General features: G+C 40.1%; 1 protein-coding gene across 2 annotated transcripts in view; it reads right to left on the reverse strand.

The window, feature by feature from the left end:
- The window catches only part of Dnah5 (dynein axonemal heavy chain 5), a 282,354-nt gene that overhangs the window by 180,714 nt on the left and 84,242 nt on the right, over positions 1-17,398 (reverse strand). For both annotated transcript variants that reach the window (XM_063257979.1, XM_063257978.1), the window contains 5 exons: positions 16,474-16,581; positions 9,367-9,452; positions 8,598-8,919; positions 7,319-7,525; positions 2,307-2,478 (listed from right to left, as the gene is read on the reverse strand). In XM_063257979.1, the coding sequence (XP_063114049.1) occupies positions 2,307-2,478; positions 7,319-7,525; positions 8,598-8,919; positions 9,367-9,452; positions 16,474-16,581 (895 nt within the window). The remainder of the gene's footprint in view (positions 1-2,306; positions 2,479-7,318; positions 7,526-8,597; positions 8,920-9,366; positions 9,453-16,473; positions 16,582-17,398) is intronic.

A 17,398-nucleotide genomic window follows, 5' to 3' on the forward strand; every position in this document is an offset into this window, starting at 1 on the left:
GTATCTTGCCCGCGTCCTGCAGGAGACTAAGATTAGAGGTAGCTGCACCCCAGCATTTAATCTGTGGCATGGATACTGTTTGCTGCTTTTAGCCAGATTTAGAGTGAAGGTCAAGAGCACATGGCAGAGTTGAATAATTTGAAAAGTTTCCAGTTTCATCAGAAAAGAAACATCCACAAAGTTGAGTCAAAGGACTGTTTGGTTGCTGAAAAAATTAGCATTAACAAGAAATCAAGTACTCTGCATCAGGACAATAGGAAAAATGGCTTAGGGCGCCTCAGAAATCAGCAGCCTCACCTTTCCCAGGCTGAAAGGCGGAAAATTATCATTTCGAGAAGAGAGTCCTGGGTCTCTTGTCCCAGCTAGGCTGCCTAAGGAAGTGGTTGCTCAGTTGCTTGGGATTCATTTCACAGTGCTCAGCCATCCAGGCACTCAGAAAAGCCACAGGTAATAAGGGGGCCACCCACAAGAGAGGGCACCAGGGCTATAAACAGCAACTGTCCAGGGCGGGACTGTCCAGGCCATCGGCAGCTCCAGCCTCAGCGCACCTCGCCTCCAGTGCTGGACACAGTGCAACTGAAACGAACATCTCACTGTGTTTCAGTCTCACTAGGGCCCAGTTCCTTTCTATTTTGCCTTTTAGAATGGAAATACTCTGTGCCTTTTGTTTTGTTTTGTTTTTTCTTTTGTTTTAACAGAGACTCACATTAAGAGTTTGCTTTGAAACTCAAAAGAGACTTCAAACTTGGGCTTCTCAGTAAGGCTGGAACTATTAAAATTCTGGCAGTTCTTAGAGATGGACTAAATGGATTTTGGATAATGAGATGGGTTTTACTGTGTGGGGGGCCGGAGGAGAATGGTCTAGAATGGACTTCCCTAAAGGGTTCATGTGTTCTGAGGTGGAGTCTTTGGAAGGTGACTGGCTGATAGAGGTGCTATACGCATCAATGGATTCATCCTCAGAAGAGTTCAGAGCTGAACGGCTGCTAGGAGGAGGAACCTGGTCAGAAAAGGTGGCCACTGGGGGCAGGACCTGGAAGGCAAAACCTCCCTCCTGTCTCCTCCATTTTCTCTCTGCTTCCCGGCAGCCCCGCGACTTGAGCAGCTTCTCTGCCATGTCCCCTGTCACGCCGTTTCTGCCTTGTACTGAAACTGTGACCAAAATAAACCCCTTCCTTTAAGTTGTGAGTGTCAGATGTCGTATCTCAGCAACATGAAAGTGATGAAGACAACATCCAACTGAGAGCCGTGCAAAAGAAACTGAAGGAAAAGCTTAATTTTAAAGCTCTGTGCAGACAGTTTGGGGAAACTGGACCAAACAAAGCACAACACAGAGGCTCTGCTCCAAACTGTCAGTCTAGCAGAGGCTGCAGGAGGAAACGGCAATGGGGTTCAAGAGAAGAGGGCTTTCTCTGTGTGACTCAAAACAAATAGGCTGAATTGGGCCACGAAAAGGAAAAGACTGATGATACCAGGTAAGCTAAGAGAATAGAAATACCTAAGTCTTTCATGGGGAAAAAAGAACTTTGCACAATCATGTTCCAAACTGTATTGACCCTCACACCACAGAAAGGCAGCCAAGGGACCCTGGGAAATGCATCACAAACAGCTCCCTTTTGGAGGTCCTATGGACTCCGGCACTAAGCACAAGGCTCTAGAAAGGGTTCTGGAAACCAACCTGTCCTCCTGCTTCCCAGGAGGACCTGAGCTCAACCTTTCTCCCTAAAGATTCCTCACACATTTGGGGAAATCCTATTTAATGGAATATACCACCTCACATGCATTTTCAAAAATATTATTCCCCTCATTAGGGACTAATAATATTCATCAGAAACTGCCTGTTTATAATGTCCTGTTGTTTAGCATGCTGATGCATCCAAATTTCCACACCTGTAAAAGAAAGCTCTCAAAATACACTGTCCTGTTAGTATACAAAGCTGCATGATTCTAAAGACCTTTTAAATTCTAATGTCTAACAGTAATAATAAATTAAAATATGGTTAAAATTTGGAGGTTTGACAGTTAATATTTATACCTTCTAGGAACTTACTGAATTAATATAGTTTTGTGCAATTCCCGTGGAAAAGCTTAAGAGGAATCATCCTCATTTAATTACTTATATCACTATACCAATAAGAAATTATACAATAGCTATTAAGAACTCAGCTTGAGGGACTGGGGATTTAGCTTAGTGGCATAAGTGCCTGCCTTGCAAGCAGGCAGTCGTGAGTTCGATCCCTGGTACCGATAAAAAGGAAAAAGACAAAAAAAAAAAAAAAAAAGAACTCGGCCTGGGACAGACTTACTGATCTTTGCAAAAGTGTTTTCTAAATATGACTCAATATTCAGAGACGTCCAGGTCAGGGCAGCCAAGCCAGGCTGAAGGGCTTCATCCACTTTAGCCAAATGAGGGACCATCAGCGGCTCGATAGTGGGAGGGATCTGAGACTTCACTCTCTGGTATTCAGCCACCATCATCTGTAATGAAAAAGGATGAAATGATCAGTTAATATCCCACTGTTAAGATCTAATCATATCATTTTAAGTAAAAGAATTACTTTTATTTAAGGTTAAACTCTAAAGCTCTAATAACCTGGCAGGTAGAATGGTAAAAATAATAATAATAACAGAGAACAAAGACTGTTTCTATAATTATAAATTCCTCATCCAATAAATTATAACTAAGGATGAAGAAAAATCTAAGAACCAGGGTTTCTCAGACACTTCTCAGCCTAAAAGAGGAGAAAAGTTTTAAAGCCAAGCAACCTTTCTAAACCATGGGAAGCCATGGTAACAGCACCTTATGCATCCCAAAGTTCTTTCTTTCAGCTGGGTGCATACTGCCCTCTGTGCATACTGCCCTTGAGCATGGACCACACCTATCACCGAAAGTGTCTGGGTCACCAGAGCCCCTTGCTGGAACTAGAAGCCCAATCTTCATGCATGACTCAAAGCACACAGGGAGAGAGTCAGGAGCCAGTGTTGAGTTCAACAAGCACTGTGGCTTTCAATATTACCCATAATGCCAAAAATAAACTGCTCACCACACACACCTCACTCTGAGGTCTAGAGTCACATATACCAACAGTCAATACTTAACCATTCTACACTTGGATTTCTAATAGACATCTTCAGACCCAACATGTCCAAATCTGCAACTCTGCTCTTCCCCCAAAACTCTCTCTGCCTACAGCAGTCTCCAAGTCAGCTAATGGCAATCCATCCTGCCAGCCCACTAGCAAAACTCAGAGTCATCATTGAGAATCCTCTTTCAAGTTGATGTGGAATTCATCAGCTTATCCGGTTTGTTCTGTATTCAAAAGACATTCTGTCTCTGATCTGCTTACCATGCCCATCGCTATTACCCTCCCAGAGTCTTACACTAACCACTGCAGTGATCTGCCTTGTCTCTTTGCTTCCACCCATGCCTCTTATACTATAGACCTAACTTAGCTGCAAGAGTGAACTTTCAAAACGTTAAGTCAGAATGTTTTACTCCTCTGCTTACATGGCTACATGGTCCCAGGTAATTCAGGGCACCAGCTCTTATCCAAAGACGTGGCGAGTCATGGCTCTCCCCAGTCTAATTCCCACTGCTTCTCTGTTCTCATCTCCTACTTCCTCCATCCGCTGATGTGTTTCTGCCCTAATATCTTCCTTGCTGATTCAGAGCCTTGGGGCCTTTGGCCCTCCTTGAAATAATTCCTCAAATGGCACCTTCTCCATTAGGCCTGCCCTGACAACCTATTTAAGATGCTCAGTCAACACCATATGTTCTATACTCTGCTCTATTTTTTCTAACAGTTATCTCTGCATTCCAATACACTACATAACTGACCTATGTAAGATTATTCATCGCTTATTTTCTGTCTTACCCAAAAAGAATACAGACAGTTCAGACTTAAAATACTGCAAAGATGAAAAGCAATCAGGAGAAATTCAGAATCATTTGAATTTTTGAATTTCGATCTTTTCCTGTGCTAACAACATCCGTAATGGTACATTCTTAAGATGCTAGAAGCAGCAGTGAGCCAGAGTCCCAATCGACCGTGAAATCATGAGAGTAAACAAGCAAAACTCTGCAGTATATGATGGTACCAGCATTTTTGATACATGCATTCAATAAGCTGCATGAGATAGTCAACACTTTGTTATAAAATAGGCTTTGTGTTAGATGATTTCCCCAACTGTAGGCTAACGTAAGTGTTCTAATCACATTTACAATAGGCTATGATGTTCAGTAAGTTAGATGTTTTAAGTGTTTTTTGGATATAAAATATTTTCAACTTAATAATACATTCATTGATACACAATCCCATAATAATAAAGAATCACCCTTAAAGTTACACAAAGCCAGGAATTTCATCTGATTTGTTCAGATGCCTGATACTATAGCTAGAACATAGGAGATGATAAATCAATATTTCTCTTATTAATTAATTAGTTGTTATCAGAGGGAGTATCTATGGTCCAAAACTTATGGATTTTGATTCTCCACTAAAATTCACTTATTGTAGAACATTGAAATTTTGTCTAGACATTAGCATTTTTAAATAGTTTGATAGCACTTCTACCTTCTAGCATAATGTCAATAGTAATTAACTATAAGAAGGTAACTTGAATGTGTTTCTTAAATAGAATCATTTTAAGCCTGTAATTATAATGCAGATAATAATATATCCTTGATACTAGCTCAATAATTTCTAATGTTTCCTTGGGGTCCTAGCTCCAACAGGGTCCTTAATAAAAACGATCCTTGGATGAGTACATTTGAAAAATTCTGTATACAATAGCTCTATTTTTGGACAGCACAACTAGTATTACTGCTTCTGAGAAGCCTTCCATAAGGATATAAGAAATCTTAAAGGCCTTGGAGAATTTTTTTTTAATGCAACATTTCCTAAATGGTCTTTATAGTTCTTTCTTCATACAATTCTTTTCCCTCGATTTCTATAATGCCTTTCAATTTCCAGGAAAGCCACTGTAAGGAAGCCTAAATTTGATGGTTCTATTAACAGCTACTTACACATTTCCTAAAGCTTTATGTACTGCCCACCTATTTCTCAGGGTCTATCACTTATCCCATCTGAGAAACAGTTCCCAGAGTCTGCCTGCAGTGGCTTTCTACTTCTCACCTTTAATCCTTTAACCCCAAGAGGTATTATGCATTCATTTTACAAATGAGAAGCCAAGGCTTAGAAGCTAAAGTAATTCACCCAAAGATAATAGCTGGAATCCCCATCAAATAAGTTTCGGAAGCTATGCACTTCACTGTTAGCCTGTGCTGCTTTCAACTCTCTTGTCAAGCTCCCAGCTACTTTTCATAAAGGTAAAATGCCTGAAAATTCTATTAAAGATTCAAAACTCTGCATCTATGGGGGTGAGGGTTAGATCATCCCTCAAAAATGCCAAAATCATGTTGAGAAGGGACAATTAACTCTTTAAACTCCCAGGTATAATAAACATCATTCAGATCATTTACATGCTGAAATGTCATTTACAACTGTGGTGGCTTTAAAATACTTTAGCTCCTCCTGTCTGCATAGGATTGGGTCTCTGTGCCTTCTCCAAAATTGAAACAGGCTGATGGAGACTGGCAGGGCACAGCTGACAAAATGCTGAGACATTCCAGGCCGTCCTAAAGGTCATGTGGCCTCCTCCCCCTCCTCCTCGTTCACTGTGTAGTTGCTCTTGAAATTGTACTACCCTGCGGCCCCACAGTGAGCATCATGTATGGATGCTCTGGTCCATAAGCAAGTTGAGTGCATCTTGCAAGCCCTGCTCATATTCTTTAACCACAAAACCACAAGATATCATGAAATGTTGGTTAAAAGCCATTACACCTGAGGTTGCATGCTGTCTGCAGCAGATAACTAAAATCATAACACTGCAGACAAGATAATCATTAGCAACTGTATAGTCATATAAATGATCTCTTAGTAATACTGTTTTCTTTGTCAATATGTAGATTGACTAAATGGTTTTTCTAAGAAACTAGAATATAAAAACTCCAACATGCTACTTTATGAGTCCACATTTGCAGAATGTCTGTCCATTGCCAAGATTAACTTCATAATATAGGATGAAGTAGTAGAAAAACCAAGCCTAGATCTGGTCCTAATTCAGTCACTTAGCCAACCTTGGATAAGCCATTCAACCTGAGTCACAGTTTTTGTCACCTGTAAAACAGTGTCCTGTCCAACCTATATAACATGGTGGTGAGAAAGATAAACTTAAATAGTGAGCATGAAAATGGCTTAAAATGTAAAGCTTCATGCAAATGATGGCCTCGATGTTAACATATGTTAACCACTATGAAATTTTAATAATAGTTTTCCACGTTGTTGAGCACCACGGCTGTATCTCTGACCTCATGGCTCTCATCCTCTGGGCAGCAGCCTTTATCTCTAGTGAACATCATCACCTTTATGAGGTTTTTCTTACTTTTGGCTTCCTTCACACTTGGTCTCGTACCACTTTAAAATCTAGTTCTTTATTTGCATATTTGTCTCTTCTAGCACACAGGTCAATATTATAATTAAGCTCACATTTACTGCATGGCCCTCTACCCTTCTCTGTCTGTATTCTCTCCCTGTGAATTCTCACCCAGAACAATGAGTGAATACACAAAAGTATATTCCGCTGTCAAAAGTTTGCCTTCAACTTTTACAGTTCCACTGAACTCCAGACTTACACGTCTGATAGTATGGATAACATCTCCAATTGGAGATCTCGTGTCTAGAAAGAAACTACTGATTTCCACCTGTCCTCCAAAAGAAACTAGCTCAAGTCATTGTCATCTTCATAAAAGGGACTTACCATCAGGACCAATAGATATTATTGTACAAGTTCTGCAGGATGCAACCCCCACGGAAATACAGGGTAGCCTTCTCAGTTATCCTGAAGCTTCCTTATAATCTGCTGGCTGGCATAGCTGTAAATTTTCTGATCATCTTTGCTGCCATTATAGTTCAAGCTACCACCAACTACAACCTGGCTTCTCGTTAACACTGGTGCCTGCATTAAAAGCCATCTCCTATACCACAACAAGGATGGTTTTAATTATGAATGATACTGTGCCTTTCTCTCCAGCTCAAAGCTCTCCAATGGTTCCTTGGTACACTCAAAATTAGACTACAGCTTCCATTGTTGGCGTACAAGGTCTGTCAGGGCCTGATCTAGTTGACACTGCAGCCTCATGCCAGGGCACTGCCCCTCCCTCACCCTGGCCACTTTCTGTAATCCAATATAACACAGCACCAGATTTCTAAATGTACTCTAGGACTAGCCAGGAAGACGAAAAATGAAAGCACCGTACCTTCATGTTACTGAAGTTCTTTTTGTGTATATCCCGTTTCTGGAACAGGGCAGCTGCAAATGGTGAGACTTCCAGACCCATCTGTGACATGCACTCTGTTTCTCTAAATAAGATTAATATCTGAGGATCAAAGTTCACCAGCAGTTCGCCTGTGCCAGGAGCCTTCACCAGCAAAGAAGCCTCCAGACCTATGTGAACCCCTTCAATCTGTAGGAAGAAGACAACGTCATTGCTATCAAAATACTCAGTGTGTACACAGAGTGTCTATCTCAGCCACTTCTGGGAGTCAGGATCATCAAGTGTCCTTGAGAGGACTGAGCTTCACGAGTTACAGACAAAGGGCTCACTCACTCTCCAAAGTTCACACTCAGAAAATCGCCCTCAGGTTCAGGATGATAATAGCCCACAGTGAAGTCAATAAAATGTTTCATTCCTGACCTCCACACTTGATAGACAACTGGACACTGCAGTGGTGGACTCTTCTCAAAAGCCATTTGGCTTCATGATAAGTTTAGCTGACTTCCTAATAAATGTTTCACAGAGCCTACTAAACTCAGTTTTCAGGTATCGAAAGGTATAATGAATACAGCTATGGAAATGCGCCTTCCTGCAATCTACCAAGAAACACAAGTATGGGAGAGTTTAACTAGATTAACCACGAGCACAGCCAAAGAAGATGTCAGATTTGGTCTAATGGACATTTTAGTATTTACCAACACAGTCTAGCTCTCATTGCATTTTTAAAAGGAAGAAACCTAACCAATAGGGTAAGGAAAACAATAAACAGGATTTTCTCACTTAGGAGTTTGTAAATCAAATAAAAATGATAATCTGAACAACTACTTTGAAGATAACAATGAACAATATATTAACCATTATTAATCTCCTATTATTTTGTTTTGAAATTCTGTATCGTTTTTATTCTTTTCTGTTTTAAAATTTAAAAATTTCAAAATGGAAACAATTGACTTTCTTTAAGCTGACTGAAGACTTTTGTCAAAGTGAATCATTTTTAGGGTCCAGGAATTTAGTTCAATGATGAAAGTACCTTTTTGGCAAACGCGAGGTCAGAAGTTTGATCCCTAGTACCAAAAAGATAATAATAATTCTTTTCCTCCATGAGCATAGTTTAATATGGCACACAATCAATTACTCAGATTGAGCAAAATAATTTATAAAGTACAATACCCTACAGGCCCATCCCTGAAAAATGTTAGAGGGGTGAGCCCGCGGTGTGTGAACCCTGGTGACCGCTTACAGGACGTCTTTAGGAGCTCACCTGTTGAAGCCACGCCCTGTGATAGAGAACCTCAAACTCCAGGAGGACCCTGGCCACCCTGTTGTAACTGCGAATGATGGGCTTGGCTTCGGGCGTCCTCAGCACTCCTGGGTGCTGCTGGAAGAGCTGCATGGGCTGCTGGATTCTGTGGAAAAGCTGACGAGCCCACAAGATTTTCCCAGCAATGGGAGGCTGGTCTCTAGCCAAAGGAGGATCACATTTCTGCTTCATATACAGCTTCGAAATCATATCAATGTCAGCCCCATAGTTCTCAAGGATCAGTCGGTATTTATCATCAATACCGAGATTAGGGATGCCCAACCTGATCAAAATGCAAAACAGTAAAAGGTTTGGATTAATGGGAAGTATTTTTACTAATCCTATTTATGAACACTGACTTTAAAACATATGCCAATGGTAAAGAATGAGATAGTTCTGTAGCATATGAAAAGAATCAAAATAGTATCAATTCTTACAGTGCAGGCAAAGCTTTGGGGAGAATTCTTTTAATTACTTAAATATTAGACAGTATTACTGTGGTAGTCACAAGATGCTTCAAAGCTTAGCGTATGCTAAGCTTGATCCTTCAAAGAGGTAATCCTCCTAATCCTCTGGGGAAAAAACTGTAACTTTGTGACTCAGACTGTCAAGAGAGGCTTTTCTTTGATTACACTATGAAATAATAATAATAACAATAATAATAATAAAAGCTAAACTATGCTCATATTATCTCAATTTAGAAAAATAGAACTTGGAAAATTATTTTTACCTTTCAAATTTTTTTAACATACTTAACGCTTGATTTGTGTCTTGAATCTTCTCAAATGTAATATCCATGAACTTCTGTAACTCATTCTAAAATGGAATAAAACTTGATTATGAACAATAAACCAGCATTGGAAATTTTTTATTCAGCAACAAGAGAAATAGGTTGCTGAATAAATATCTAAAATAGGTTGTACAAATATCTAAAATAGGGAACAAAATGTAACAGAAAAATTACTGAGCTTAAAAGGAAATTAAATGATCGAAACAAAAATGGAGACATGAAAGCCAAGGGTCACTGAGCTGCCCCAGAGTGGACTCCATGCATACTAGCCAGGCAGGGGCCTCGGCCAGGGCCTGGGGTTAGGCCCAGTGTGGGGACAGAGCTGCACAGTCCTTACACCACTGACACATCCTACAGAACTCCAGGAGCCACAAAACGCTGCCCAGTGCCTGCAAAGGGAATTAAGTGACTGCCAGTCTAGAAACCTGCAGTGAGGCTTGCCACCTTCCCAGAGCTATGAACAGGGAGGAAAAATTACCCTAGAACAAGATTTCCATGCTTTTTGTCAAGAACCACATAGTAAGTATCTTCAGCTTGGTGTGACATAGGTCTCCCTCACAACCACTGACCTTGCCGCTGTAGTACAAATAGGCAGGACAGGACACAGACCTTGGCATCCTCGACTGACACCTGCCCTAGAGCACCTAAAGCCCTGCATGGACCACATGAGGATGGAAAGGACCACCTGGAAACCAATGCAAAAGCCAGTCTGGAAATGTAAAACCACTGGGCCTGCAGCAGAAGCAACACACAGCCGCACTGCAGAAACACCTCCAAAGCCACGGACACCCCAGGAACCGCACAAACAACTCCAAAAAATGAGACCGAGAAGACTCTGAGCACAGATGATCTTTGAGAAAGAGGCACACACAGAATCATGGCCAAGTCCTCGGAGTGATGGATCAGTCTGAAAGAGACTGTAAAATTGCTAAAGAGTAAAGAAGGAACAAGCAACAGGATAGTATAAAACAGGGAAAACTCAGATTTAAAAAGACAAACAAAATTAAGTATAGAAAAGAAAAAAGTATGGTGATCAAGGTACAAAAGAAGCAAGTCAGATACTTGAAAATAAAATTAGGACATTGCAAGAGAGCTCTAAAAGATTCATGATGTAAAGAAATGTTTTCTTTAAAAAAGGGAAAATGTGGGAAACAAAGTCTAACAGAAGCAGAAGTCAGATAAAGCAGGGCTAACAAACATCTGTTGGAAGTGCTGGGAGGGAAACGGCCTAATGGGCAAAAACCTGCCGTGAAAACACACAGTGTGTGCTGCTGCCGTTCAGAAGTTTAACTGAGAGGCTCAGCCGGGGCCAGGGTCCTTACTTTGTAAATAAACATCCTCATCCTGTGCAAGAGAGGGTAAGGGGATTTTGTTTGTGCTACTCTGGCGTTGGAGGGGAGTGGTGGGCTGTGTACAATATAAGTGAGAAAAAGAGGCTTGTTTGCCCCTTTTCCTCTGGCTGCTTTTTTTTTTCCTGGCTGCTGCCATGAAGTATTGCCCCTGTGTCATGTGCCACCCTGACTTGGAGCCAGCTAATTATGGACTGAAACCTCCTCAAACAGTGAGCTAAATAAACCTTTCTTTCCTTCATTTTGGGTATCAGGTATTTTGTCCCAGCAACCAGAGAAAAGTAACAGAGACAGCATCTTAGCTGCAGAGGTGATCTGATCTGAACAAGAGGCTAAGAACTCTAAGTATGGCATGACTTGCAGGGGCGCCATAGCCTTACAACGGCAGGATGTATGTGCATTCTCTGTGCCCTTCCCAAGCATTCTCAGGTCTATCAACTCAAGCTTTTCAGCCCAGTTCCTCGTGCTATCAACTTAAGTGGAACGTGCACTTTTCTCAAACTATCTTTTGGGCTTCTCTAAAAACATTTTTTCCCTTTAAACATGTAAGACAAAATATTCCTTTAATTAACAGCCCTCTCCTCATATCACAAGTCTTCTTTCATTGTGTGACACGGCCCCAATACTCCAGTATTAGTAATCGGAAACAACACTATGAGAATGGCCAAAATCTAGAACACTGGAAACATGACATGCTGGCAAAGAATTGTACAAACAAGAACTCTATTCTTAGTCACTGCTGGTAAAAATGCAAAATGGCACTGCCACACTGCAGGACAGTGTGGTGGTTTCCTAGGAAACTGAAAATATTTATCCTGTATGATCCAGCAATCATGTTCTTTGATATTTACCTAAGGAGAAAAAAGCTTGTATCTACACAAAAATCTGCAGGCTGTATTTATAGTTGCCAAAACTTGAAAGCAACCATTACATCTTTTCATCAGTGAGTGGATAAAAAGCTATGGTACTTCACGACTAAATAATAGAACATTTAGTTGTGCTAACAATAAACGAGCTATTGGATGAAAAGAGATAAAAGAAATATAAATAGTCATTACTAAATGAGAGGTCAATCTGAAGAGGCGATCTGCGTATATTTCCAACAAGGTGACATTCTGGAAAACACAGAACTATGAGGACAGTAAAAAGATCAGTGGTTGTCAGGAGTCCAGATATTAAAAATATAGTGGTAGCCGGAGGAGGGAGGCATGAATATGTAGAGCACAGAGAATTTTCAGGACAGCAAAAATACTTGCATGACACGGGAAGGGTGGGTACATACCTCTGCACATCCATCCAAATCAATAGACCTGGACAACATCAACAGTGACCTCTAATGCAGACTATGGACTCTGGATGATAAAGATGCGTCCGTATTGGTCCATGAGCTATACAAGAGGCATCACTCTGAGAGAGGATGCTAATAATGAAGGAGGTTATACAGTTGAGGAAGGGCTACAGTCAGGGTGTCTGTGGTAAATCCTGTGCCTTCCCTTCAACTTTTCTGACAACCTACAGCTGCTCTGCAAAGGAGTTAATGTTCAAAAGACTTAATAAAGATATAAAATAATTAATAACCCAATTGAAAACCTGACACATAAAAAGCCCCAAGTCCCAAATACAAACATTACTCTTTCCAAGCACACATAGAACATTTGCAATATCTAACTATGAACTACACCACAGAGGACAATTCGGGAACACCAAAAAGCTAATATAATGTATTCCACACTCTGACACCCAAATATAATAAAAATTTAAGCCCATAATAAAATAAGAGTCCAGCTGGGCTCAGGGGTAGAGCAGTTGCCTAGCATATGGGAAACTCCAGACATATCCCTGGCACCATAAAGAATTTTTGTTTAAATGAGAGACGATAAACTATAATAGGCAAGCAAACTAAATTTATACTCTTAAATGATACATGAGTAAAATAACAAATCATAATGAAAATGTGTACTGTTATAAACTGAAAAACAGCATATGCCCTGCATATTAAAATATGTGAGAGCAGCAATAGCAGTAATCATGATCCTTAGTGTAAAATATACAGACTCTCATGCATCTATTAAAAAATACAAAACTGAAATGAATGATCTAAACACTCAATTGAGAAAAGGTGAAAATAACAACAGACTAAATCCAAAGGTGAGAGGAAACTTTTCCAAGAAAATGCAATAGAATTAAAACCAACAAAACAGGGGAGATTAACTTGAAAGCTGCTTATTTGAAAGAAAAGATAATACTGACAAACCTTTGGTAAGACTGATGGAGGAAGAGGGAGACAAATTCACGCCCAAATTATCTGCCAAATGCAAGTCCAGGAAAGTGAGATGAACTGAAAATTAAATTTGCTTAAAAATCATTAAAGACAAAATGCACTACAAAAGTTAGGAGTTTTATATTTCAAAGTTTAAAGAAGTATTTCTCTCAGAGCATCACATAAATGTTAATTATACCACATGAATACCCAAGTTTCACTAAGGATCACGTTAATCATGTGAACTGTAACACCAATACAACAGAAACATGATTATCACCAGTATTTTCATCGCCATTAAAATGACACAGCAATCTCTCTGTCTTTCTGTTTAATGCCAAATTGCAATAGATGAGAGATAATAAAGAACAAACAGAAAAAATTTCCTCATGAAACTTCCACTGGGTGTGGGATTTGGTCAGGAGGGGCACACAATAATCCTATTATTTGTCAATAAAGGTGGGAGGGCCTCTGTTTCTTAAAGCCTTCAAATCTATGTTCCAGAATGTTCTTTATGGCTTCTCCTGAGAACTTCACATATATCTCACTGTTGGAGAATTTTGCTCATCGCCACCCCCAAAAAACTGCACCAAAAAACTAAGCACAGGGCTGGGGATTTAGCTCAGCGGCAGAAGCGCCTGCCTTGCAAGCAGGCAGTCGTGAGTTCGATCCCTGGTACCGATAAAAATGAAAAAGACAAAAAAAAAAAACTAAGCACAAATTTACACTTTGTTCATTTCCAGATTCAGCACATAGTTACAACTGAGATCTGAAGTTAGTTAACTAAAACTGTTTAAAGTGTATTTTATTATTTTCTATTTCATGCTTCAAGGTAAAGTGTCAATTAATTCCTTTTTTTCTCAACTTATCACACATAAGTTTGGAGTCTATTACAAATTTAAAGCGACCACTAGTGGATGTCCTATTAAAATGCGAAAACCAGTTTGATATGCAGTAAGATTTAGTACCAAAATAGACTGCTTCAGGTACTGTTAGGTCAGAAGTGGTCTCACCACACAAGCAGGCAGTAGTATGCTATGCGGGTCCTATGGAAATAGCAGCATCCGAGGAGAAAGCTGTGCTGGGCAGCTCTACACTCCCTGCCAGCTCAGCAAATCCCAAAGGCTGAGGGAGCTCCAGTCCCGTCACCATATGTCACCGCCTTAAATTCTTCCCACTACTTCTACTGAAAGTGTACGTTATTTATTTAATTTTCACTTTTATCAACGCAGTGTATAATGCTTGCATTCATCGTGGGGAGTCAGGACGCGCACAGAGCACATTTAAGTCTTTTCCCTTTCCCATTTCCTCCCCTCTCCCCGTCCATTTCTTAGTCCCTTTCTCCATTGCAAAAGTTCTATCTCCCTCTTTCCTAGTATATGTCTTTTATTTTCCTCTTTGATTTACTTTTTTTTTTTAGAGGTGGTCATTCTTTTGCAAACATCTGAGGATCCGAAATTTCCCCTAAGTAGAACTGCTTAGCTATCCTACCTAGGTCAGTATGTAAACATTTTCCCCCCTAAGGGTTCTCTGTGCAGAGCTGCAGAACGAGAGCAGTTATAACCCTCCCACCTCTGCCCGACAGATGTGAGCAAATCTTCACCCAACCTGAGCACTACTATACAACTTCGCAAAGGCCTCGGCTGAGCTCCCCGTGAACTTATAAAACCTTGAATTAGTTTCCTTTTGTCACTGGACCTGAGATCCATTTTAAGACGGCTAAGAGGGGCACACAGTATTAGGGGAATGGGCAATGGACTCATCACAGGAGGCTTCCTGTTAGCTCAGGGGTCTCAGCTCCTGCTCACCTTCCTTTAGTTCCGTTTGGCCCCCTCAACAGTCCATCCTCTACTAAGCAGTCTGTTCTTTGTGCCGCTGGAATGTCAGTTTCTAGCCTTTCAACACCCCTGGCTCCAGCACAATGCATGTCTGTGACCTGTTTGCAACAGCATGAACCCACGTCTGGATGGTATTGCGGGCTCTGGTCCACTTAGGAGGAGTGAGCGCTCCGGTCACAATCCTAATCCAAACCCCTCCTCCACCCCAACCCCCAAATCTCACTTGAGAACCTCTCCACACCTTGTCCCCAAATCACATCATACCTACTCAGTCCATCCAGAGCCCTGGAAAGGCAAGTACTTTGCTCCAGTTTGATACAGATGGGGAATTCAAAGGAGAGAACACAGAATGATTACTTAAAGAGAAAGAGAATAGAGAAAGGGGAAAGGAAGTCAAAGGAAAACTAGTTGGCAAATCAAATTCAAAAGTGGACCATTTGTGGGACAGAGAACAAAAAGAACAAGTTCTAAATTTAGTAAAAGAAAAGGGAAAGGCAAATAGAAGCTTGCTTAAAAGCCAAGCTGCAGAACAAGATAAAATAATATTTTCAGCACTAAGAGAAGCGTGCACAGGCTTGACAGCATCTCACTAAACTGCTGAATTGCCAGGATTGAGCCCAGATTTACAGTCCTGCCTCAGCCTCCCAGATTGTGGGGGATTGTAAGGATTATGAGTGTGTGTTATCACAACCAACCAACGCAAGCGTCTTCCTGACATTGAGTACAGCCCCTTCCATGAAGCCCTTCCTAACCCCAGCCAAGCAGAAGTATGCATTATTTGTTCCCCAGTTCATCCCTGTCTTGGGGACTGCGGGAACAGGGATCAGATTCCAAGCATGTTTTGCAGGTCTGGTCTCCCTGTAAGTTGTTGTTGGACTATGTCTTCTTATCTTTGAATCTTCACTCCTGGCACATTCTCAGAACACCATTTTTATCACTAGTCATTTGAGCTTTTATTTGCCCTTTTATATAATATATTCATTCCCCTGCTCTAACTTACATTCCAGATCTATCAGGCTTTCTGTCTGATTGTGAGCTTTGAAGGCAAATCTACTTGATTTATTTCTGCATGCAAAACCCACAGCACAGACGCTTAATATATCACTGCTATACACAAATGCTCATTTCATTACAGTGAAGAGAGAGGAGTACGGACAGGGGCTTCAAAACCAAAAAGAGTCCCAGAACCACCATATATAAGGCTTCTATGGCCAGCCTGAGCCTGTCTTTGAGATCTCCCGCACAACCCTGATCTGATTGTAATCATTGATGTCAAGCAAAAAGAAATGGAAACAAACGTCCCCGTTTTAATGAAGCTACAGTGTTTCAACAGAAGATGAAAGTTAACATTCTAAGAATTAAAGACAAGCAGAAGTCTGTGATTACAGATCATTACCCCAAGCTATATTTATGACCCTTTAATCCATGGGAAAAAAGTCTTTAATTATTCATCTGAAATCACAAAATGCAGGTTGAGGTTGCTATCACCTCTATGATGAAAATGTCTCTCCCTTATGAATGGGTAATGATTAGCAGCATTACACAGAAAGGGAAAAAATAAACATGAAATCACCCAGAGGAATTTTATTATACAACCTACATGAAGGTCATTAGTCTGCTTGCGAAATTCTTCATAATCCTGGTCAAAATCCATTTTCCTCTGGTCTAAGAAATTATATTCCTTTTTCTTTATGGTTGTAAGGATGTTCTGAAATATTATGAGACAAATAAGATAATATTTAAATATTCTTGCATTACTTAACTAAATCTGGTGCTTAAATTCAGAACTCATGCAATAATTCTCAAAATATCTGTTTAAAAGGATGCCTGTCTCTGTATTTACTCACATTGCTTAGTATTTATTATTTTAAATGCCATACTGCATTCAAAATAGGAAGCATTTTCATGATGTTCTATATAGTCGATAAAAAAACATAAAGAATCACATCAGAAAATTAGGAGGTATTTTCCCTAAAAATTTCTTTAATCATTTCTGAAATTATTTTATTTTTAACACAGGTCAGAGCAGACCTTACCTAAATATTTTTCATTCAGGTGTTGGAATCATCTCAGAAAATACAAACAACATAATAAGGAAATGCTGGTGTTATAGTAGCTACAGATGCATTATGATCTCCCATATCTCAAAATGTCAAACCACAATCTACCACTTAAAATTCTCTCTAGAATTAATTGCTTCCTTCTTCCCTATAAAGCTACAGACTGTAACTATGAAAGTACAAACTAGGCAATTCATCTCCTTGAAAATACTTTGTTTGCTCTGAACAATGAGCTATAATGCTCTGTGATCATTCCTAACCAGCTACTAAGCCATGCTCTGCCTAAGATGCCCACACTATTGACAAAGGTGTATCATTTTATTAAAAAATATTGGGCTTCCTTCTGCAATCTCCTCTTCAAAGTCATTTCTGTTTAAACATCTATTCAAGTCTCTCCATAGACACACGTGTACCAACTACATAACTTCTTGAATCAAGTTTATTGGTTAAAATTCTTTCAGGCTA

Source organism: Cavia porcellus, unplaced genomic scaffold (assembly GCF_034190915.1).
Source record: "Cavia porcellus strain 051 isolate PalLab524CR breed Dunkin Hartley unplaced genomic scaffold, mCavPor4.1 scaffold_11, whole genome shotgun sequence".
Classification (NCBI taxonomy): domain Eukaryota; kingdom Metazoa; phylum Chordata; class Mammalia; order Rodentia; family Caviidae; genus Cavia; species Cavia porcellus.